This window comes from Styela clava, chromosome 3 (genome assembly GCF_964204865.1).
Source record: "Styela clava chromosome 3, kaStyClav1.hap1.2, whole genome shotgun sequence".
Taxonomy (NCBI): Eukaryota; Metazoa; Chordata; class Ascidiacea; order Stolidobranchia; family Styelidae; genus Styela; species Styela clava.
Window position 1 is genome coordinate 18,551,971 of NC_135252.1, and position 23,936 is coordinate 18,575,906.

The 23,936-nt window shown below is 31.7% G+C and overlaps 1 protein-coding gene and 1 long non-coding RNA gene across 10 annotated transcripts; one reads left to right on the forward strand and one right to left on the reverse strand.

The window, feature by feature from the left end:
- Nucleotides 1-303: 303 nt before the first annotated feature.
- LOC120342027 (uncharacterized) lies at nucleotides 304-10,419 on the reverse strand. 9 transcript variants are annotated; one of them, XR_013474767.1, is made up of 9 exons: nucleotides 9,621-10,419; nucleotides 8,821-8,907; nucleotides 7,919-8,011; nucleotides 7,162-7,237; nucleotides 5,632-5,685; nucleotides 5,179-5,204; nucleotides 4,139-4,168; nucleotides 2,390-2,441; nucleotides 377-1,321 (listed from the first exon to the last, which is right to left on the reverse strand). It is a non-coding gene; the product is annotated as an uncharacterized LOC120342027 (long non-coding RNA). The 9 variants fall into 9 exon arrangements; XR_013474762.1 differs by having other exon boundaries at nucleotides 5,179-5,207; nucleotides 8,821-8,912; nucleotides 9,621-10,400; XR_013474761.1 differs by having other exon boundaries at nucleotides 8,821-8,912; nucleotides 9,621-10,399.
- Nucleotides 10,420-20,458: 10,039 nt separating this feature from the next.
- Nucleotides 20,459-22,955, forward strand: LOC120342022 (uncharacterized). Its single transcript, XM_039410674.2, has 4 exons — nucleotides 20,459-20,620; nucleotides 20,859-20,962; nucleotides 21,630-21,792; nucleotides 21,964-22,955. The coding sequence occupies exons 1-4, from the start codon at nucleotides 20,488-20,490 to the stop codon at nucleotides 22,038-22,040; spliced, it is 477 nt and encodes a 158-aa protein (XP_039266608.2). The 5' UTR covers nucleotides 20,459-20,487; the 3' UTR covers nucleotides 22,041-22,955.
- Nucleotides 22,956-23,936: the final 981 nt, after the last annotated feature.

The following is a 23,936-nucleotide window of genomic DNA, read 5'->3' on the forward strand; positions in this document are numbered from 1 at the left end:
GTATATGTATTGAAAGATGGAATTTATCTATTCGGCCACTAATACTCTTTGGAATATTTTTTACCATTTATGATGTGCGTGAAATTGGCAATATCTTTATTTTTGCGATAATGCGTCATAAACTAGGTTGTTGACATAATTGATTTATGGCGAATTTTACCATCACTATTTCCATGTACAGTATCTAAATATCTTGTATAGTAACTGTATTCTCTTCATAGATTCGCGTGTTCCTCACTGCATCATTATATAACATTCAAAGTGCATTTTTATGTAAGAAAAACTATTATATACACCAACAAGTTTATTATCATGATATTATTTTTCAAATTCACGATATGAACAATACAAAAACAATTTGCAAGTAAATTAGCGTAAGCGTAAGTAAATAAGAATTACATGATACCAAAAGTAAAACAATATGATTGTTGAATGGCTCGTATATAAAATACAATCTCATATAAATCACGACAAAAAGCACGAGACGAGAATGAGGTGAAGCATTATAATTATTACGGGTATTTATTGGTACCAACAGTTGGGTCTTGATAGGTCTAACAATTCTATTTTGGCTACAAGTTGCATAGCCTCGGCAATGCGCCAGTGATCAGTGTGTGAAATGTGGGACTGAAAGTTGCATAGAGTTCTTGACTTTATTTATATGTGTTTGCCTAATAAAACACACTAGAAAGGATAGGACACTTTAGAAATGGAACGGTTGCCTAAAATAAAGTGATTGTAATATAGGAATAGTTGTATTATTTTACAGTAAATAGGATGTATTTTGCTGTGTATTATTAGAAAATATATTAAAGCCTTTTTCGTATTTCGAATTAATTGTTTCTACGGAAATAATAATTTAAACGTTTAAACCAGAAACAAGAACACGGGAGTATTGAGTATTTGATAATACTAATCATTAAAAACAAAATATGGACAAATATATACCTGTAAAATAACGTTTTCGCCAATTTGTTTTTTAATATTTTTGTTTCATATATATCAGATATACGTATATCGCTTCTCAATGATTGAAAATACAAATGAGAATAAAATTTCACAGTGAATGCTCTTCATGTTGTTATAGTTGAATAATTAGCAAACACTTGTAATAATAACGCAAAGTTCAAAAGGCATAGCGGTATTTTCATTGTAAAGGTTTTACGATTGCATGATTAAATACAATATCAGTATCACAATTTTATTCACAAAGATGTATGAGAGACCAATGGGGCGATGATGGCATAACATTATGAATTTTGCAAAATTGGTTCTCTTGGCTTCTGAGTTGTAGGTGGTCATAATATTTCCAAGTGTCAACCTAGAAGAAAGGGAAAAAAACATTAATACATGATTAGATTGTTTGTTTATAAACAGGCCGGTAGATGTCGCTAGTAGGTAAAAACTTCTGACAGTTGAATATATTCAGAACTACATAGTTTTAAAAAACAAAATACAAGATTGTTGAAAATATGTCGCGCTTCAAATTCAGAAAGTTAGATGGACGAAATGCTCCGGACGTTAATCCTCATCGTCCACCCTACTTTTCCGAATATAAAGAACCAAACACATTCATTTGTTTTATTTCATCTCAAGACCCCGACCTGTGAGTACTACTCAATACTATGAATAGTACTTTTGAAATCAATTTGGCTCGAATTAACTATTTCGAAATTATTAAGAAAGCTGAACGTTTGTTTTCGATTACGTGTTCATATGATTATCTGAAGTTGATAAACTTCGTCATATTTAGCATCTCGATCTAATTAACAGGATGAAAAACGTAGTTAATTATGTTAGAATTGCAATCAACAACAAGCAACCAAAAAGCATAATTTCACTGTACATACTTCATTGATTTTACAGGCTTGTTAAATATCAGCAATAGAATATAAAGTAATAGACTGATTATTTATGAGTAAAGAAAGTAGACTGGAATTTAGTTGAAGTTGCCAGGTTGGATTGCTACATCAAATAGTGTTAGCTTTTAATTTAATTTGTTAAGCTAACCTATTCAATGAAGCAGTACACCATGGTTAGTAAGTAGAAGTGAATTCTTTATTTTACAAATTTTACATGTTCTTGCTCATCTTACTTAACTTGATTTGTATGGTTAGGAAAAATAAAGATGATTGACATGTATGATACAGAAAAATGATTATTAAAAAATAAAATGTTGCAGGATGATTTAAAACGTTATCTGACAGCAAACATGAAGAAGCATGCAAAAATAAAAGTAAGTAAGAACCAAAAAGTTTTATTTTCTGCTCAGAATGGATGGCAATAATATCATGCAAAAGCGTCATATTTACTTTAGCTCTTCAGCACAGAAAACTTTTATCTATTCACCGACGCTATACTATTTTCAAATTAAAAAACTCGAGAATACCTGTTTTGGGGCTTTGTATTATATTATTATTTTCTTTGTTATGCCATGAACCCTGGGAGATAAAATTACTTTTATTTTTGACAACATTATAAATATAAAAGATTAATTTCTTACAGTTAGTATTAGTTTATTTCTATATTATAGTATATATATTTCATTTAAGTTATTTATATATCTGAAAAAAATTGAAGTTTCACACAAGTTCAAGTGAAGCTCTCGATCAAAGAAATCTCTATTTTAATCTCACTAATTTATCGAAGTTGGAAAGGTATAAAACTATATGAAAGTATATCAATAAAATAAAGAATTATGCATTTGCTCTACTACGTATCTAGAAACTAAAACTAATTCTGTTCAGAATAGCGATGGCCATTTCTTTCAATCACGAATGAAACATTTCATGATATATTAGTTCATCAACACAGAGTTGACTACTTTTTACTATTATTTTAAGCATTCTTATAGTGTTGTGACGCAAACTAACAACATAATATGAAAAACATGCATTGATATATTAGATTATAATTCATTTTATTTTTATTCTGTTCTAGTTTTTATTTTTTTGTTTTTACTAATTGAATATTTATGATCTAATCCAAAAGAATTTATGCTTTCTCTTACATCAGCAGCAAATTTTTGCAATCAAATTTGTCATTGATTTTAATTTTGCGACGAATAATATGGTTTCCATGTGTGGAGAATAGGTAGGCTACGCTTTAGTTAATTTAATAAAAAAAGGATCGATTATTTAATTTATTATGATTTCATAGAGATTTTGCATAAAATTGTACCAAATATTAATTATTCTCATGACAGCAAAATTTACTCGTCACCAGAGTGGCGTTTGCTTAGTCTTGATAAATTTAGTTGTTAAACAACAAGCACAATTGCGAATAGGATCGAGTTTCTAATCTATTCTCCAACTCCGTAAAAATGACGTCATAGGTTGAAGAACCTGATCATTTGTGGGTTAAATCTTCAAGACTTTAAGAATTTAGTAAACGAAGGAAATTGTAGGTTTTGGAATTTTTACAAACTAACCACCAATTGATGCGTGAACGTTCTTTTGTCCTGCGTTAGTTCACATGGCGTTTGGCAACAAACATTTCAAGTGCAGTATACAATAGATCAGAATTTCAATTATTTTAGATTTTATCTCCAGAAGTTATCTAAATTTTTATTTTACCTTTTGTACTACTGAAATCTAATATTTCCTTGACTCAATTTATATTTTAAACATTCGGCGTTGGCTTTGTTACAACAGTATATACTAGGATAATGGATTAAATTAATATACTATTAACTATATATATTAATATAGAACGCACCAAAAAAAGTTCGATTATTTCCCAGAAATTGCTTTAAATTAGGTAATCTGTGAATGTCGAGTCGTCATATTTGGTTAAAAATGCACAATTTATTCAGTTTCTAATCAAATTTATTAATATGTATAGCGCTAGTGCTGATTTCCTAATAAGGGGTGTGTCATAAGAAGTGCGAGAAAATTATTGTTTTATATTCCTAAAAATTCATACCACAGAAATACAAAATTGTCATCTACATTTTGCAGGCGATCCTAAAAAAGGTTCTCGCTACGTAATAGTTGGCAGTTAAGCGTTTTTTTTATTCTATTTCATCTACGGCACCTTGATCTACAAATATTTTTATATAACTTTCATGCATCTATGATATAGCGTTTTTCTAATTGACGATAATTACTAATAATTTATTTAGATTTTAAATACTCACGAAGAAAACTCTGCAGAAAAATTCTTTAGCCTTGAGCATATTTTAAATAACCTTTAATATGTTTTCTGTTCGGTTCTGTTCTTGTTTCAAATATTTATTTTTTATTTATTTATTTTATTTTTTTTCTTCAGACCTATCATTTTCCCATACATTCGACCAAAGAAATTTGGAGATTCATGTTGAATGTAACTGTCATCATTTATGATTTCAAATTTTAAGTTGAGTATATAGATGAGGAAAACAAATCAGAATTGAGTACAAATACACTAGGACAGGGGTGTGCAACATTTTTATCGGCTGGCCAAATAATCAGCTTCAAGAACCTAACCGACCCACACAAAAAATTTAGCGGGAAAGGCAAGAGAAGAGAAAGCGACTGTCGCTTATTCTTACAGTAATAAATGCACCGGGCAAACGGTGAAAGATTTAACGCAGGCACAAGAGTAAAAAATATTGTGTATTGTTATCCACATGAGCGCCTTTAAACTTAAACTGTCGGATTACGATTTTATGCTTGATGTGAAAAAATCTGAATGTTGACAAGGACCACATTAAATGGCTTGGATGGCCGGGTTGAGGGCCGCCACCCGCTTGTTGCACACCTCTGCACTAAAATGTAAAAATTAAAAGCAAATATTTGACAGGCAAATATTTACTGAAATTTAAGAATTATCTAGAATTTAATTATTATTACTTCATATATTGGCAACATTTTACTTTAATTGTTCAAACAGCTGTTATAAATTCATACTTGTATACATTGAAAAAGTTTTTTTTTTTACTAGTGATAATGTTATTTTGATTAAACAAAGCTCAGACTAAGCGTTGGTTTGTTATCACAGAAAGTTTCAGAATCTGCTCAGTAACGTTGTCATCATTACTAACTATTTCCCGTCACCCAATATTGTTGCCAATCTTTCTCATTCTATATAAAACGATTTTAAAATTTTGAATTATTTACTTATTTTGCGTGGGTTCATATATATATCTAATTTCACGATTGGCAACATATCTACTTCACCAATTTGCGTTTAATTTACCTTTTTCAAACAGTCTTGATGGCAGTCTTCTCGAAAATAAAAAAAAATAGCAGAAAAGTTTTAGAACGAAGTCTTAACTTAAATAAAATAAATTAATGTTTGATTTAGTTGTAAACTCCGCTCAGCTCAGTCTTAATAATCAATCATTAAATTTAGTTCTCAGCTGTGAATAAGATTCATCATTACAGAATTCATGCATGCAGGTAAAAGAATTAAATTAAAATAACGAAATTCAGAAAGCTTAACAAACTGAATAATCAGTGAAAGCGAATTAATGCCAACAAGTAGAAGTTATCAAATTCACAAGAAAAAATAATTTTTTCTGTTGTTAATTAATAGTCAACAAACACATTAGTTTGAAATTTTTAAGAGATGTTATTGTCAGAAGCTGCACTTGGTACATGAAGGTATATTATAAATTAATTTCAAATTTTATCAATTTTATTTGCTTACTTATTGAAGGTTTTCGTGCATTTTATTTCTTTGTAACTGATCCCGGCGTTACTCCTGCAATACAAAATGTTATTAACGTTTATCCAAAATGAAAATTGTGTAGGCTATTCGGTTCATCTCAGTTATAAGTTTTAATAATAATAAATTTCGCCTGCGTTGTTTTACGAATAAGATGCAAAATGCTTATCAGGTATATTAGTGAAAACCTATGTTCTATTAATCTATAAAAAAAACATTCCATTTTGAAATCAGAGCAAGTTAACTAAATAATTTTGGCTGGATTTTGTACTAACACTGTTCGCCAACGCCTATATTGACAAACAAACTCAATATTGATAAGGAAATAAAATTGTCTCAACCTAAATTAGTTCCGATTCAACCTACATGGTAGACCATGTTAAAACAGGTGAAAATTATAGCTGTATATCTATCAGTGTCCAGGGCCTTGTAAATAGTGAAAGTTCCACAACACATTATAAAAAATCTCAAATTTAAAGGAATATGAAGCATAGGTTCGATCAAGATGTCATAACTTAGAATTTCATACTTTTTCTGGAAAAGGCAGTTTTGATAGGCATGGGGTCATATTACATCGACAGACTATTGTATTACATGGACGTTAGTGCGCTTCACTTGTTTCTCGTTCCGCTTGGATCCATAGAAATTTTAAACAGAATTTAAGATGTTTAAAGAAATCTAAATTTTTGGCAGATATACATTTACAAATTTTAAAACACCTGAAAAAAATACTAATCCTAATGTCGCAATTCTACAATGCCATGTTGATTCTATATCACTATATAGGAGTTGAAGCTAGAATTAAAATCAATCTGAAACCGAATAGTCAAATTTAATAATAATTGAAATGTTATCTTTGATCTATTATTATTACTCAAATAATTTATTATTGTAGATAACTCATAGAAATTACAGGGTTACAACTCGGAGCAAGTTGAACATACTTTTTTTCTTAATTTTAATGTTATGGTTGGTCAGTTTGGTCAAGCAGGTTAAATGCATAGAAAAACAAGCTGTAGTCATTTCATTTACATCCGTAAATCATAAACGTCTTTAATCAGCGTAGCTGAAGTGTATAGATATATTCTTTCAAGGAGTAATTTGTTGTGTTAATTTGGACGCGTCAAAATAGAATCCGAAACAGACACGACAAAAAAAATTTGGATAATCAAAATGATCACTAGTTTTTTTTAGCTATCGCACATATTATAAACTCAAGCTGATTTTCTTTCATTGGTGTTGTTTAGAATCTTATAAGACATGTTGCCACAAAATTTCACTCAAAATTCTACTGTATCACTTTCGAGTGAATGATCTCACTGAGTCGCAAATTTGGGGAAAAGAAACTGATTTTCAATGAACCGTATTGAAATTCAATTCCAAATCAGGTTGTAAAAGCAGCCAAAACATCACCTGGCCTTAAAGCTTCCAACTTCTAATCGAAAGGTAATAATACAAAGCTAACTGTTTGTTCCGAAGTTTTAATATTTTCAATACTCAATAAAAGCTCACCACTTATTCATTGGCGTGCAACAATATGAGCATCATTCCTTTTTCATTTGTCCTGTATCCTGTATTTCAATAGCATCTGTAAATTTTAGCTTCTGATCAGAAATAGGACTTGGATTCTACACAATTGATGTAGCTTATTAAGATCAATCTAATTTCTCCATTTCACGATTACACACCAAATTTTGAAAACATTGTTTTCAAATAAAACTTCGAATTTCGCTTTGTGACTGATGTAATTTCAATAGTTTTTCACGGTTTGTATGTGATTCACTCTTTCAGGCTAAATCAAGTTTCTTTCCGATCTAACGTCTGACGTAAATGTTCATGTTTAAAATAAGTCACTGTTGAAGAATTCTAGACCAATTTGAAGATATGAATTATGGTATTCACTAAACCGCTTCAGTTAATTGCAATGACTCAATGAAAAACATTTAAAAAAAATCTAAATTTACTTGAAACAAAGTTCATTTTTCATCCGCAAAATCCATGGAATTGAAAACGTTTAAAAATTAATTCATGTTAGATACCTCTTCCGTAAGTTTGATTTCAGCAATTATACAAGACGCAAAACAATTTTCCGATAAAAAGAACAGATAATTTGATCGTTTTATAGTCCATAAAAGAGACTTTGGATGCAAAAACAAAAGTAACAAATGTCCTTTGCCCCATAGCCATCAGCAATCATATAAATTAGCGCAATGTCCTCGTCAAATATTATATTGTCATACAATTTATTCAGAATAAAATATAAAAATACCTTCTTTGTTCTATCCTCATTCCACTTATACAATTCGGTGTATGTTCAATGTCGATGCCCTTTCGATTCGTCTATATTTATCAAGTTCTTTTTCTGAATAAAGATAAAATTTTACTAAACTAGTAAGAACAGCTGCGATTTTTCGACATTGCCTTTTGGCACCGTAGTGAGGGGAAATTTAAAATTATCGTTCTACGTTTATCTTAAACCACTCCGACGATATTGTTGCTCAGGATATCCTCACTTATGAACTAATCTTTTGTTTACACAACAGTACTTGAGGAAAATGACATGGAAGTATTGTATTTTGTATATCGACCCTAATTAGCAACAACTGTGATTACAACTCAAATCAAAACTGATCCACTTTACTCATTCTTGCGTGTAATCATATACCCATTTAAATTTCACTTTATAAATTTGTTACGGAAATTAATACCAAATTAAATCTTAGAAAATAAAATATTTAGTTATAATTTTGTTCGGACATACTAATCAGATAAACAAATTGAAATTTATATTGTATCACTATAAATTATTAGCCCATTGCTGTTGGCTATGCCCTGTACATAAACGGGAAATTTATATATTCCGTTATGAGCTTAGCTAAGCCATCTACTTCTTATGTGTTTCTGATCAAGTCAATTTCTCATATGGACAGGAAAAAGTTTTTTTTATCCGATGTGCGTCAAATTATATTATGTTTGTTATAACAAATTTTGGATCCGCAATTGACCAATTTAACCAATTTTTAACTGACACCAAAAATACAACAATCATGCAAATTAATCGTTTTAATAGTAACCACATTCAGATTTCTATTCTTAAATGTTTTTATAAAATATTTGCATTTTTGCATATGAGAGCAATTTATTTCTAATAAAACATAAAATTTGTCTTACCTCATTGTTCATAGTATATTCTTGTCGTAATCGCAAGATTTTTTTTGTCTTGTGATTCTCACACCATTCGAAATTACCTTCTGTCGCCTGATCTGACGTATGTAAAATAACCCGTTTTATTTTGGGGACGAAACTACAAAATGAACAAGTGCGGTAGACCATATCTCCCCATTGTTACCGACGCGTAACTGTGCCTTTATTTTGGACAGAAATAATTGCTCTTTATCATGCATGGGGTATAGAGTAACCTTCTTTTAAATGGTCGTTATTATGTAGCCCACGTATATCGGTTCTTGAATTACTCACAATAGGTTCGGTTAGAGATTTAAAGTGAGAGAATAATTGTGACCCAAATTTCAGACAGGTAGTTAAGTACTTAGGGATAAATCGAGTCACAAAAATTGCGCAATCAATTGTAACCGCCAGGTTTATCATACTCGGTTAGATTTTATTGCCCTTTTTGATGTCCATTTTAATTTAGTTTGACTCAATATATATGCACTGTATGTTATCGACAAACGATATATTTATTTAGGCTCTATCTTCTAAAATTATTCTCAAATTTGTGATCATATCAAGATTTAAATTTGATATGCTTGACGTACAAATTAACTCAAATAATCTCTAATTACTTTCAATTATCATCTTAGGAAAATGCATACATAGATTACTTAATTCAGCACTATGTCAAGTTGCACTTTGTTAGATTCTACCAACGAAATAATATTTCTCCAAATTGCACTCCTGCACTATAGAGACCACACCCTATTTTAAATATAAAAATTGATTTCAACACTTACCGAACGAAGATCTTCGCATTCCAGTCAACTTGAAGATCTTCTTTCAAATGACGCAAATGTACGGTTACGTGCCATGTTATATCTCTAAGCAGATGCTGTTTGCATTGGTGTTGGGTACTCAATCCGACAGAACACCTGCTGCACCTACTTGTGTCTCGAATTGTTACTTTAGTCGGAATATCGCAACAAATTTCGGGAGCTAAGTCAACTTATTCTTCGCTAACATTGTAATCTTTACTGTTTCGTTGCGAAAATAAAACTTGGATCATAGACAATATGATATTAATTATTTCCAATTTCCCAAAATAACCTTAAAATTATGTGTAATTCAACATATTCATGTAGAACAACACAGATAATATTTACTATTACTATTATTGCAACATATTAAATTGAATATAGTTTTACCAGGATTTTGTTCCGTTTTAAATCACGATAAAATCATCAGGTTTCACATTTGTATTATTATTTAAATAAAACAGAAGCAAGATGTGAATTAGTGCTATCGCTGTTATATTTTATAATTCTTCTCTGGATCTGGGCTATTAACCAGAAAAATGACAAAGACAATCACACTAAGGCTGGATTTAAAAAATTTTTTATTCAAGACAAATAATAGTATAACTTCTGTATATTTGAAGTTTTCAACAATTGATAATATTAATAAACAAAATGCGTTTTGTTTTTTCAGTTTATGTGTGTTTAACAATATCGTTTCGAATAAAAATACAATTTTAATACAATATATGTGATTTTCCACATCTGGCGATAGAATATCAACCATGCATCTCCGTTTTTACCACGTCGAATAAGAAAAAGTTTATTATTTATACAATTGCCACATTCTGGCCACCTGTGACTAATATACTTTGCTTGTTCGAAGGCATTTCAATGATCAAGAATTCATCGTGATGCGACATTATATCAACATGCATAGTAATAGTTTGTAACGATATAATAACATTGTTTCGTTTGATGCACCTGTGTTGCTACAAACTGATTACTGTTCATGTTTTTCTTGCGTTGTCAAGTAGATAAGTTGAGCGCCAGGCCCAACAAATATAGTTTATGCCAACTTATTAAACTCTTGGATATATACCAATACACTCTAATGCTAAACATGGTATGGCCATGCAGGATACAAGCTTGCGTCGAAGTCTATTATTTATTAGTTTCTTCCAATGTACAATGCTTCATTATGATATATTTTGTCGCAAAAACTCTTAACTTAGAAGAAATAAACCGTTATTCTCTGATTTCCCTTTCTGTAAATCTCGAACTATAAATTATTCCATGTTTAAAAGTTCACTTCTACAAATACCTGCAATACCTTATTGGCCGAAAAGGGTTTTGAAAAAGGAATCCAATGTAGAATACCTCACATTACCAGTCGCAATACCATGTTCCTATATAGCAAACAGACTTTCTTCGATGTAGCGAGAGTTTAACCCCATTTGTTACACAACAGAAAACGTTGCAATAACAAAAATGTTGAGATCTAGTATGTACTTAACGACTCCATATAACATATTTGTGTAGTAGTTAAAAGAGTGAATTATTTTTTTGCAAAATTGAAGACCAATCGATGCAACATTTTTAAGGTATGAATTTACCCGCGTTTAAGATCCCTGCTCTTGAACAGAATGCTGTTTGAGTCAAAAAAGTGGCAATACGATTTCGCGATTGCGCACAGGAAATGGAATAGTTTATACTTCTACTGATAAAAGTAATTTTTTAGGAGGCGCATTTTAAAGAAATAATAAATATATGCAATGTAAATAAATTATTTATAATAAACTTGCTTCTTTTATAAGATTTTTATTCCCGGGACAAATTGTTATAGTCAAGTAGTCAACAGAACGTACGAAATTTCATATGTTGAAATGTTGAAAAACTCATTGAACAATCACAAATCATAATTAAATAAAAAATAAATGACATCAAGGACACTGATAATGTTTTATTGAGTCCATCTAACATTATCCATAAAATTGATATCGTTTATGTTATATTTTTCAGGGCTTCAGCTTTATCATAATAGTCTCTTTTTCAGGCATTCCGGAAGATGACGCTAACAAGCAACTGGAATTCGGTCTTACTACTTTTCTGAATAGAGCGCGAAGAGCGCAGAAGAGCGCGAAACAGCACAGAGGAGAGGGAAACAGCGCAGAAGAAATGGAATCATTTTTCTTTCATTATTTATTAGCGTCCGCAATTTGATGGAAAACAGCATGCAGTAGTAGAGAATGATCACGAGTTCATATCAGTAATCTTCAACATCTTTAAATAACTCAACATGACGTAATATGAGCACACCCAAAGTGACTATAGTGATTTATAGTCACTTTGAACCCACCAATCAAAGAAATTTTGGAACTCCAGAAGTATGTGCACCAAGATGGCACACAGCCTGAACACAGTATGTGTACCAGGTTAGAGTGCGTCATGAAGTATGTGCACCAAGATGGCGCACAACCTTAACACAGTATGTGTACCAGGTTAGAGTGCGTCATGAAGTATGTGCACCAAGATGGCGCACAACCTGAACACAGTATGTGTACCAGGTTAGGGTGCCTCATGAAGTATGTGCACCAAGATGGCGCACAACCTGAACACAGTATGTGTACCAGGTTAGAGTGCGTCATGAAGTATGTGCACCAAGATGGCGCACAACCTGAAAACAGTATGTGTACCAGGTTAGGGTGCGTCATGAAGTATGTGCACCAAGATGACGCTCAACCTGAACACAGTATGTGTACCAGATTAGAGTGCGTCATGAAGTATGTGCACCAAGATGACGCTCAACCTGAACACAGTATGTGTACCAGGTTAGGGTGCGTCATGTTTGGATATTTAAAGATGTTGAAGATTACTGATATAAACTCGTGATCATTCCCTACCACTGTATACTGTTTCCCATCAAGTTGTTTAAAATTTAACGGACGCTAATAAATAATGAAAGAAAAATGTCCATCTCTTCTACGCTGTATCGCGCTCTTTCCCTCTCTTCTGCGCTCTTCTGCGCTCCACTGCGCTCTTCTGCGCTCTATTCAGTAGGTAGTAAAACCCACTGGAATTTGCTCTTTCTCTCAACGTTTTTCGGTATCAATCATTTTACTTTTGTTGTTAATAAAATTGTATTATGGGCAGTCGTCATGTTTTTGATACCTGAATTTCTTTTTTGGACCATTCCGCCAGATGTCGCTGACAATCAGCCTGAATTTCATTTTAATTTCAGTTTGAGGGCAAATCTTTGCAAATGCTTCCGATTAGGATATGATTTCCATATTTATTCCGGAGAGGCAGAAACCGATAAGAAGACTTGGTTAAATAGTTTCAACGGCCTCTCGTTTGGTCGTCTATCAGAATTATTTGTTTTTCGTGTATGGTGAAAAAAGCCTTAACCGACCATTGGTTATTGATTTTATATTTGATAATATTACTATTGAGTTTTTGAATTACTTGTACATATGAGCAGAAATTAAGGTTATGCTGGGAAACAGAGGAAATGGTAAATGTCCCTCATACTGGCCTCGCATCATCAGACATATAACTCTTGCAAGCATTGAAAACCCCCATTTTGCAACAAGTCATGCACATCTGAACGATTACCTTATTATGTAGCGCCGAACAGGAATTTTCAAACTATTCAAAGTTATGCTGAGTCATGGAACCTTGTCGAAATAAATATCCCCAACAGCACATATAAATAAGTATAAGGTATATCCTATTTCACTGCCTAACAAAGAGACTATTTGTTAAGGTGGCCAAATACTATGTGAACTTTAGCAACGGTTCATGAAATCACCTTTGAAGGTAAAATGTGTTTCAACAAAAATTGACCAGTTTGATTAAAATATTCATTCGGTTCATTTCATTGGATTGTTACGGGTGTCACTAAATTCGAAGACCTTAAAGCGCCGCGTAAAATTCAGTTCATTAAGTCAGCATAGCCATAGACAGTTCATATTTCACTTTTAAAAATAGTCGTTACATTGATTACAAATTATTCACAATTTCTTTATTATAAATGCGCCTTCAATCTTCAAATTACATAAGATAAATAACAACTTTTAAACTTCATTCCAATTTCTTTTTAACTGCAATTTGATTGTTGCACGGTCCATGCGTATCGGGGAAGTGAATATTCTACTTCAGGAGTTAACACGTATAAGAATTAATGAATACGATAAGTAGTGTCATACTAAAACGTTAGGTCCCTTATTAGAATGGCGACTTGCTTCACACAATCGTTTATACTTTTCCTGTTAGTATTGTCTTATTAACCCGGAATTCCATTTAACTACCGATTACCCGTTTTAGGCGAATTACTTTATAAGATGAATAATCACCTTGTAGTAATATCTTACATGAACCATTAAAGGCCCGAAATAGCCATGCACTTTATCATTGGCACAAACTCGTTCACTTTTGGTTGGGCAATGATCAGATAACTCGGATGCAATAGCAGGGTTTCAAGAGAGATACCTCCGTTAAAAATAGGAATAAATTTGTGGGCTTTTTTAGACTTTCAGATTTCAAATATTTATTTAAAAGTAACTAAAATGCCGTATATTTGCATATTTTATTTTTAAGAATACCTAAATCGTTTATAAATTATTATTGTTATCTGCTGTCTGTTTAAATAAAGGCTGCTGGGTCATCAGTATATATTATTATTATACGAATCGTAGTTGGAAATTCATTTCCAGACAATGGTTTATGACCTCATTCAACTTAAATAGCAAAGGAAATTATACGACTCCAGACTAGAGATGTACCGATGTATCGGTATCGGGTATCGGTATCGGCAATATCGGTCATTATTTCGGTATCGGCCATGTATCGGTATCGGTTAGATTAAGGCCGATATTTCCGATATATTTACCTTTTTGATTTGGTCCAGAATGTTTTGAAAGATAAGTTGGAATACTACTTTTCAATTTATTTTTTGTCTGGAGAGATCGTGAGCTATGAGCCATACTTGTCCCCATCCCCGCGAGGGAATAGGATTCACCTGTTTTTAGTGGACAGTGGACATCCCGGCTCAGGATTTTTCTAATTGAACACCGAGATTACTAGCGTGTATCTTAATCAGTTAAAGCATCTGGATGCCAAACATCAATTTCATATTATGTGATAGATCTCTTTTTCGATCTGAAATAATGTGTGCTATGAACAACGCTCAAAGACCATTGTTTTAACCCGTCTGCCCTACACAGCACACCTAATTAGGTAATATTTACATAGTATCGGTATCGGAATATCGGTAGTATCGGCCTTTTTGTAGTATCGGCGTATCGGTATCGGTATCGGCGTTTTTAGCTGGTATCGGATCGGTATCGGTATCGGCGAAAAAAGTGGTATCGGTACATCTCTACTCCAGACCCGTGATTGAATATTATCAATCTAAAATTAAAGAACCCAGACAAAGGTCGGTCGCAATTATAACGCAATTTTGTATGGGGAACTCAGGCGCGCCGTCCCATACAAATCTCGTGAAGAATTATGACGCTGGCGAAACTGGAAACTTACACAATGGGTACCCAACCATCGTACGTGTCTCATTATGACAATTATAAAGCAAAAAATTTTTGGCGGAATTTATGAACGCGCTTCATTCGTGTCGGGTGAAGAATCGTTCTTCATGTGACACACGACTAAAAGCCCAATGATGGACTACGATTTCACAATCTTAAATGGGATATTTCATACATATTGCCCAACGTTACGAATACCAGCGGTATTTTCCATCTTTAGCGACGAGTAACTATATCTTTACAATACCAAACTTCTTCATACCCACTATCTAGAATACACAGTTAAATTATGAAGAATTGAAAGGTCATTTGAAGACACAGAACTTATTTTGGTCGTGATAACGTTTGGATATTGCATAGTTATTGCGTACAAAATAGTTTTCAGAATTTCGGGGAATTTAAAATTTGTGTTAAAATGTTTTTGTAAAATTACAACTGTTTTCTAAGGGACGCAATATCATTTTACGGAACTGTGAAATTGCCAAATTGTTAACTGGTATCTTTCGCTTCAATACAAACATTTCCACCACCAGATATTACGCATCTTCAAAGTCAGTAGTGCGTGCTTGTTTGCGGTAAATGAAGTACATCAATGAATAAAATATGTTATAATTATTATATTAGAAAAGACAATGTACTCAAACCCTCTACACAGGGATATAAAATAAGTTTCATTATGTTTCGAAATATTAATTGAGTTTGGTCATTTTTTGTGTCAAATGACAAATGTTAAATGAAAGGAAATTTTTTGAGGGACATTGTAGTATACCTTACTTAGACCAAGGGTTCTGAAACATTTGGTGTTATATTGCCCTGAACAGGTAAACCATTATTTTAAAGCCCCACAATAAATTTATAAAAATGAAAATAATCTATTGGAATTTATTGATAATGTCATATTTGAATCACCGCACTGTATCCACATTTCGAAGCTACCATTGCCTAATTTTGTTAATGCTGTTATTGCTCCTTTGGACAGTTACAAAATTAGCCAAGGCGGTATTCTAATAAGTAAACGAATAGCTATTAGAGTCCCTAGGTTTCTCTCGTGGGGCCCTGGGGCTCCGCATGGAGCACTTGAAAAACCTATGCCTTAGAGATAAAGGATGCAATTTCCACATATTTACGTCACACCTTGTGGCAAACAAAAGAACCTTGGGACAGACGCATTAAAATGTACGGAGCCATTACCTAATCACTTTATCAAGTTCCCTAAATGTAACTTATTAAATTCTATTTATATAGATTACGCAAGTAATTTGCGTTTTAATTTTGGTAAATGAATTTAATTTTAGCAATTCCCAGACCTAAAAATAAACCATTCTGATTGCTCACCGCTATACAAATGTGTTCTTACCAAATAAATAGTCGAATGTGTGGTTAGAAAAATACAGAATTTTTGCAATCTATTTTGATTTTTTTTTATTTCCTGGTATTATAATATTGATGAAAGTGGTATATTTCCATATCCTTTTACAACAAAAATACATTTCACTGAGGTTGCGCGAGGTCATTGACGAACGTGATGACGTCACTTGCGCTATTATTATCACGCTAAAAAGTGAAACAAATATCTGATCAGGATTTCATAGTTGTTACCAAGGGTACTAACTTATAATGAAAACTCATTTAAACCTTTTTATGTTTGTTTGCTAAATTTTATCTACCAGTTTATCCATGGACCAAATTACGTACGCGATTTATCTTTCTGATGAAGCGATTTTACATCTTCACTCCAAAGAATGCTTGTGTAAGTCACCGATACGCACAAAGATATATTTTATAAAAATGTTTTGAATATTCCAATCATCATTTTCCTAACTATGGGCGTTTGTAAAGAGCCTTGTAAGAAGACATAGAGTGAAATTGTATTGCATCTTCCTCACCGACTGACTATAATTATTTTGGTGATTTCCATATTTGTCTATAAACTGAGTTACGCGGAGGCCAAGCAAATCTAATAATGTTGATTTTCAAATATGTATATTGAAAAATGTCCTTAAAGTAACACACTATTGTACCAACGTCGGTATCCAAAAAATCAGTGAGTATAAATGCATTGTGTCACCCACAAATAACAATTTAAAAAAAAAATGTAACACATAAATGAGTTATGGCATTGTGTCGAATGTTTTTTATTTTCTACCCGTAATTTTTTTTTTATCATAATTAGTATATTTGAGGTTGCGTGTCGTGTTGGCAAATCTAAATGTTTTGTGAAAATGAACTACAACTCGGGAAATTTCATCGCCGTTTCACTCATGCGCGGCAACGCGAATTTTATCAAAATATGAGATCTCTTTTCGGTACTTTTTATGCCCCCATTTGATCGATGCAAGTTTGCAAAATGCAAATATCTTTGACTTTCCCAATTTTAAACAACTGGTCATTGTATCTGTTCGGCATGTCCCAACTTCTATCGTGCTCAACATTTTCACGTTTCTAATATACTTGCTTTCCAAAACGATTTCAAAATTTTTGCATTTAAAAAATTATTCGATTTTGTGGTATTATGTAGCATTTTTTATCCATAACGGTAACAAATAATAAGTAAATCAAAGATTCAGCTTGGATATAACACAAATACAAACTTAATTGTTATCAAAATGATTTAATAGATTCTTCATCTTAAAACGTTGAAGTCGAAAGTTGCCGGGTTAAACTGTAAACACATAATCAGAAAGATTACGTTTTTCATAAATAGTACTTGATTCTTGTGTATATCGATTGCTTTTTCTAATTGGCATATTTTGGATTGAATATGCGTAACCATAACATAACAAATATTGGAATTATAAATGACGAAAGCCATGCATGTCCTCAGCGATATTTTATAGCTTTCGGATTATTTTCCTTTTTTTACATTGAAGTTTACAATTTATATACTTCACGCACTGCAAAATAGCATTTGATAAAACATGTCTTCATTGTCGAAAGTATAGTTATGGCTACATGTTCGAGGTGAATGAGAACTATAGACAGTGTTCTCAAATCCAAAATCCTGTAGAGTTATGTCGTTTTGTTATCACAATATTTGCAGTTGTGTAACCGCCTGTCTCTACAATTAAATAACCATTTATATATATTAAATACAGTAAAATTTCAAAAAAATAATATACCATGTTAGCACTTCTAATCTATATGAGCAACGTCTTTTTTTGCGTGAAACATTCGATTTTTTTCTACAAACATAAAAACGTACAATTATAATTTATGGAAAAAAAAAAGTAATAAATGAATATCAATTGACTTTTTGTTGAGTTGTTGTATACAGGTGTATGCTAAAAAAATCGTCACGAGATAAAACTTATTTGAGCGCTTATCGGGGGCATTATGGGGGCTTTCGGCTAGATTTTGGGTATATATTAACGGCGAAAGAATACTCATTGGAACATTCGAATGCAATATCAATAGACTGACTATTCGTTGATAGGTTGTATACAGGTTTGTTATACATCCTTGATAAAAAAAATAGTCACGAGATAGAATCTATTTGAGCGCATATCGGGGGCAATTTGGGGACTTCCGGCAATATGTTGAGTATATATATAACAGCGAAAGTATACTCATTCGAACATTCTCATGCATTATCAATAGACTATTCGTTGATAGGTTGTATACAGTTATATTATACATTCCTTGATCAAACATAGTTACGAGAGAGAATCTATTTGAGCGCTTATCGGGATTATTTTGGGGGCTTTCGACAATATTTTGGGTATATATAATGGCGAAAGTACGCATCATTCGAATATTTTGCAGAGCAACTTGACTTTTCGAAAAACTAGCAAATTTCAATATATGTGCAGTAACACCGCGAAATAATAAGCTTTTGTACTAGGATTAACTGGATATGAAAGTTAGAACGTAAACTACTTAGTTTTATAATTCTGACAAACAAGCGTATTTTTCGTCTTAGTTATCGGATACTTTCGCCGCGAAATGAGAATGGGTAACATAACACAATGATTGCATATGTACATCGAAATTGGTAATCCTAAAATTAAGAAACCTAATTCTCAAATAAAAACCGTTGCTAGTTTTGTGAGTAATAATAACTGAAAGTAATAAAAGTTTCGAAAGTATTTAATGTCATTTAGCAACGGACCCTTATTTATTTGTTTTCAAATTTCCATGCTCAACCAAGCGAGATAAATCAGGGACTGAAAATATGAAATTACGTGCCAAACCCATTGAGTAACTAACAATTATTTGTAGCTTGGATTGGCAGTTAGCCCGATGTTTGTATGTACAATTAAAGCGACTAATATTTGTTACATCATCAATTGAATTTTACAGTTTTCGGGATTGGATACCGCGCAATTGTGTAACATATAGTCAACGACTTGGTTTCTATTGAACTGTTATACAGTTCATTTTTATACCAAGAAAAGAAATTGTTTATATTTCCAGCTAAAATATTCAATCTCATAATATTTATACGAAAGTTTCGACAAAACATAAATAAATCTGTTCCGAAAGTAACGACCTTTAGCGAATATATATCAGGTGACTAACTGATGTTTTCGGTAAATCATAAGCTCGACAAAGATGAGATCACGTGACAAAACAAGTCGACCATAAAATTAGAACAAAAGTCAAAAGCGGATTTACGCAATGGTTTGGAAAATTGACATAACGTACACATAATATGGTCTTATAGAATTCGTTCTGCTAGAATAAACAGTTACATTCAATAATTGTGAAATATTGATTCTATTTACTATGTATTGATAATATATATAAATTATTAACCCTACATTATTGGAAAATTGTTAGTAATATCGCTATGTTAAATATAGACGTTAGGATGATACAGAAAGTATATTCAGCGCTTGTGTTTGACATTTATTTGATGTAACCTTATTATAACCATTCTAACATTTGTGATTAGATTATCACTTTGATGTCAGAATGGAAAAATACTGTTACGCCATTACGTTTTTGGTAATCTCAGCTTCATTCGCCATTTTGTTCTTCAAGCAATAATCCGTTGAAGATCCTGAGTTGCGCAATGTCACGTAACGAAAAAAATTCGTTGTTCATCCGATAAGCGCTTCAAGTTTTCCTTCGCTATTCTACTTTATAGTAAGTTGTGTTGTAAATTGTATTTAGGGCTGCTGTATTTGATGTAGAGTACCAATTATAAACAAAAAAATAGCATTTATATTCAAAACTAGTTATAAATACCGATACTCGCAATTGTAAAATTCAATTCAATTTTATGATTATTTGAAACTATTTCTACTTCAAAATGATTTTTTTAACCAAAAAATAATATTCGTTCTCATTTTTAGAGATAATCTAATTATAAAAAATCAGACAAAATGGTTTTTGAAGTACAAACTGGAAAAGTTATTTTTCTGGCAGTATTGCTCGCTTTGTTAGGACAATTCTGTACGGTGAGAGGCAATGTATATGATGAAAATTATGAAAGTTTAACAAATGGAGGTGAACAAGGTCTGTATAATATTCTTATAAATAAAGTTTGTTCATTGTTATTATATTGCATAGACGTATATGTATATATATCATATGTAGACACTTTTTTGCAAATTCTGACTTCTTACATTTGTTACTGAATGAGAGAAAATTTTGAAATATCATATATATGAAAGCAAAATAATTATATTAATTTTAACTTGATATATTGGTTAGTATATGTGAATATAGCTAAAATATATTTCTATAATTTCAGTGATTAACGAAAAAAAAGATTTTGCATTTGAGGAAGAAATATATCCTGAAGACGAAACCGAGCAATATTTTGTCATTGATCGAATGTCGAACTTTGCTGAAAAGGTAAGTTGTTTTTAAATGAGTTGCAAATCTCCATTTTTATTTTTTCTATTTATCCTCCCAATTTAAATATATTAAAATAATATAAAACGTCATTCAGGACATATAATATTTCAAGTAGATCATGTTAAATTTTGCAACATTTCCACAAATTCAAACTTTAAATCAGATTAAATTTAAAATCCACCACGTCCTAATTTTAAAGGCACCTCTTAGGCAAATCTATGACTAGTATAGTTGATCTAAATGTTAATGTTTAGGCATGATATAAATTGTTTAAGGACATTTGTAGAAAACTTCTTAGCTTAAAATTTTCAATCTGAATAGAAAAAAATATCAATTAAAAAAAAACATTTGTACGATCTGACTTTGAAAAATAGTATCAGTTTTGAAAATTTCTATTATAAAATGCTAAACTTTGCTAACAGCATCCACATACAACGCATTGCAAAGAAGTTTATTGAAACCTTACTTCTAATTCCGGGCGGTTATTTAACTTATAACTTCAATGAAATGAATAGAAAATATGAAATATATCCAGTACTGCTGTAAGATAAAAAATTCGAGTTCCTTTTTTATAGTATAAATGTACCAAAAATAAAATTTCTCTAAAATTCTACCTTAATAAAAAACCACGTGTTTGACGAAAATTTTCACATTCTTTTTTCAGCTGGAAAACCCCGAAAAAACTTACATCGAAAATGATGATAGTTCAACAAGACAAAGGAGAAGTTTGCCTAGGAAAAGACAAGCATATCCTAAATGGTTCAGACATGCTTGTCGCAAACATTTTTGTGGATCTTACGACTGCAGTACTTTCCTGTATGCAAAAGGTAGGAAATTTTCTGTCGTATTAGTTCGAGATAATTATTTCCTGTATATTTCGATTTGTAAGTAGACTGGAACTTGTAGAGTAGTAGTTCATGCAAGACTTTCCGGTTAGACTTGTGCTAGGATCATTTTTGGTTTATAATTATTTTACATTATTTCTAAAATACTTTCAGGAAAGATCTTGTGCAAACATTGTAGAGTTGCAGCATGTAGAAGAGGAACTAAAATACTCAAAATAAGTTCAAAATAGAACTGATGTGTTTCCAACATGTTTTCCTACAAAGACTACCACAAAAAAGAGATATATTTAGGGACCTGTCAATAACTGTCGAACTTCAAAGAAATGTAAAAAGTCGTTTTCGTGACTTTTGTTTTTTAAATGTAAAATTATCAACACGATATTACATTTTATTTAAGTGACACCAAAGTCAAATAATCTAATATGCGATAATCACTTTTTTTATACCTTAACATAAATTTGCAAAAAAATATTCTATTTTGACACATTTACTGAGAAGTATGACTTGATTCTTCTGAATGGAGAAAGATTTATATCAGGCAAATATACAGCAATATTTAGTAAAAGGATTTTTATACTAGATAAATTTCATGGTAAGGCGATGACGCTAAATGAAGTTTTCATCAAGCAAAATGGCGCCTGAATTGTTCTGCCAAGTGTTTTCCAGGGAAAATATATTTTTTACACACCTGTATTTCGAAATTCATATCCTTTTATCAAAAGAAGCAACGGGTAATTTATGTATATAGCAATATTTTTTTTATACCTAGTCTTTATTCTGCAGTAGATTATAATAGCTGAGTCATTAAATTGTTTCCTTTATAATGATAGTTAATATATAATTCGTTTTATGTTGAGCTTTTGTAGTGTATATAGATAACATTTTCAATGAATAAGGAAGTTGCATCATTTTATTTATTGTATCACGTAAGGTTGAATAAACAGATTTACACTGATCAACTTTGTATAAGTCAATAAAGCATGGAATTATATTAGATAAAATTGTTTCACGAATTTATATTTCCAACAAACAAATTTTAGAAAAATGTTAAAATATTGGGAATGCGACGTATATCTTTTTTATCATTGATTAATACCTATTATATGTATGTAATATTTCTTGTTCAATGACAAATAAAGTTCTAACACATAAAATACTTTGTTTGATATTTAGTAGTAAATGTTTACATATTCCAATACATGACAGTAGCTCTTAAGCAAAAATTTAAACGCTACATCGAACCTGAATTTTTTTCACTGTGCATCAACTTACTTGTCTCATGTTTGAAAAATATTCGACTGTTTTCAACAATTGGAAAAATTAATTTAATTTCTCTACTTCATGGAGTATATGCAAAAGAACATAAAATATTATAGAAACAGCATATTCAGGCGTAAGCAATTAGAAAATATAATCAAGTCTTTAATTTAAAAGTGTTTCCTGATTTCTGACATACCCCATTACCTTATACGTACTCTTCTTCGAGTTGAGTTCATCTCATTTATAAGATGAATTCATTCAATAGTCATCTATTCTAGTGATTCCCAATGTGGGCAATATCGCGCCCCGGTGGGTGAAAACGATACAGAGGGGGGGCGAAAAGGCGATAGGGGGGCGATTTTGCGAAACCTGTTTTTGTTCAGCGCATCGTGAACTTGATTACTGTATACTCAGCGTGCTTTCCTTGGTTTGAATCACGTGGGTGATTATCACACGCAAAAGGGTTGTGTATCCCAGTGGTCGGCAAAATACGGCCGGAGTAAAATAATCTGGCCAGAACGCTTCACTGGATGGACCTTTCCCCAACCTTTGACCCCGGAAAATTGTTCCTATACTTTACTATTTTAAAATTTTCGGTGCTTATTTTATGAGCGGTTTTGCGAGTTGTTGCCTGTAAAATGGGGTATTTGTTTCAAACTAATATTCTAATTCATACCATTCAACAATCTGTTTTTTTAAAGTACCGGTAAAGAATTTTAGCCTAGTCTACCACATTTATTTCTACACTAATTCTTGATTACTGTAATTAAACCAAAACTCATAGGAAGACAAAGTGATCATTGACTTATATTTAAATTTCCGAAAAACAACTAAAAACTAACGAATATAATTCAAAAACGCGAAAA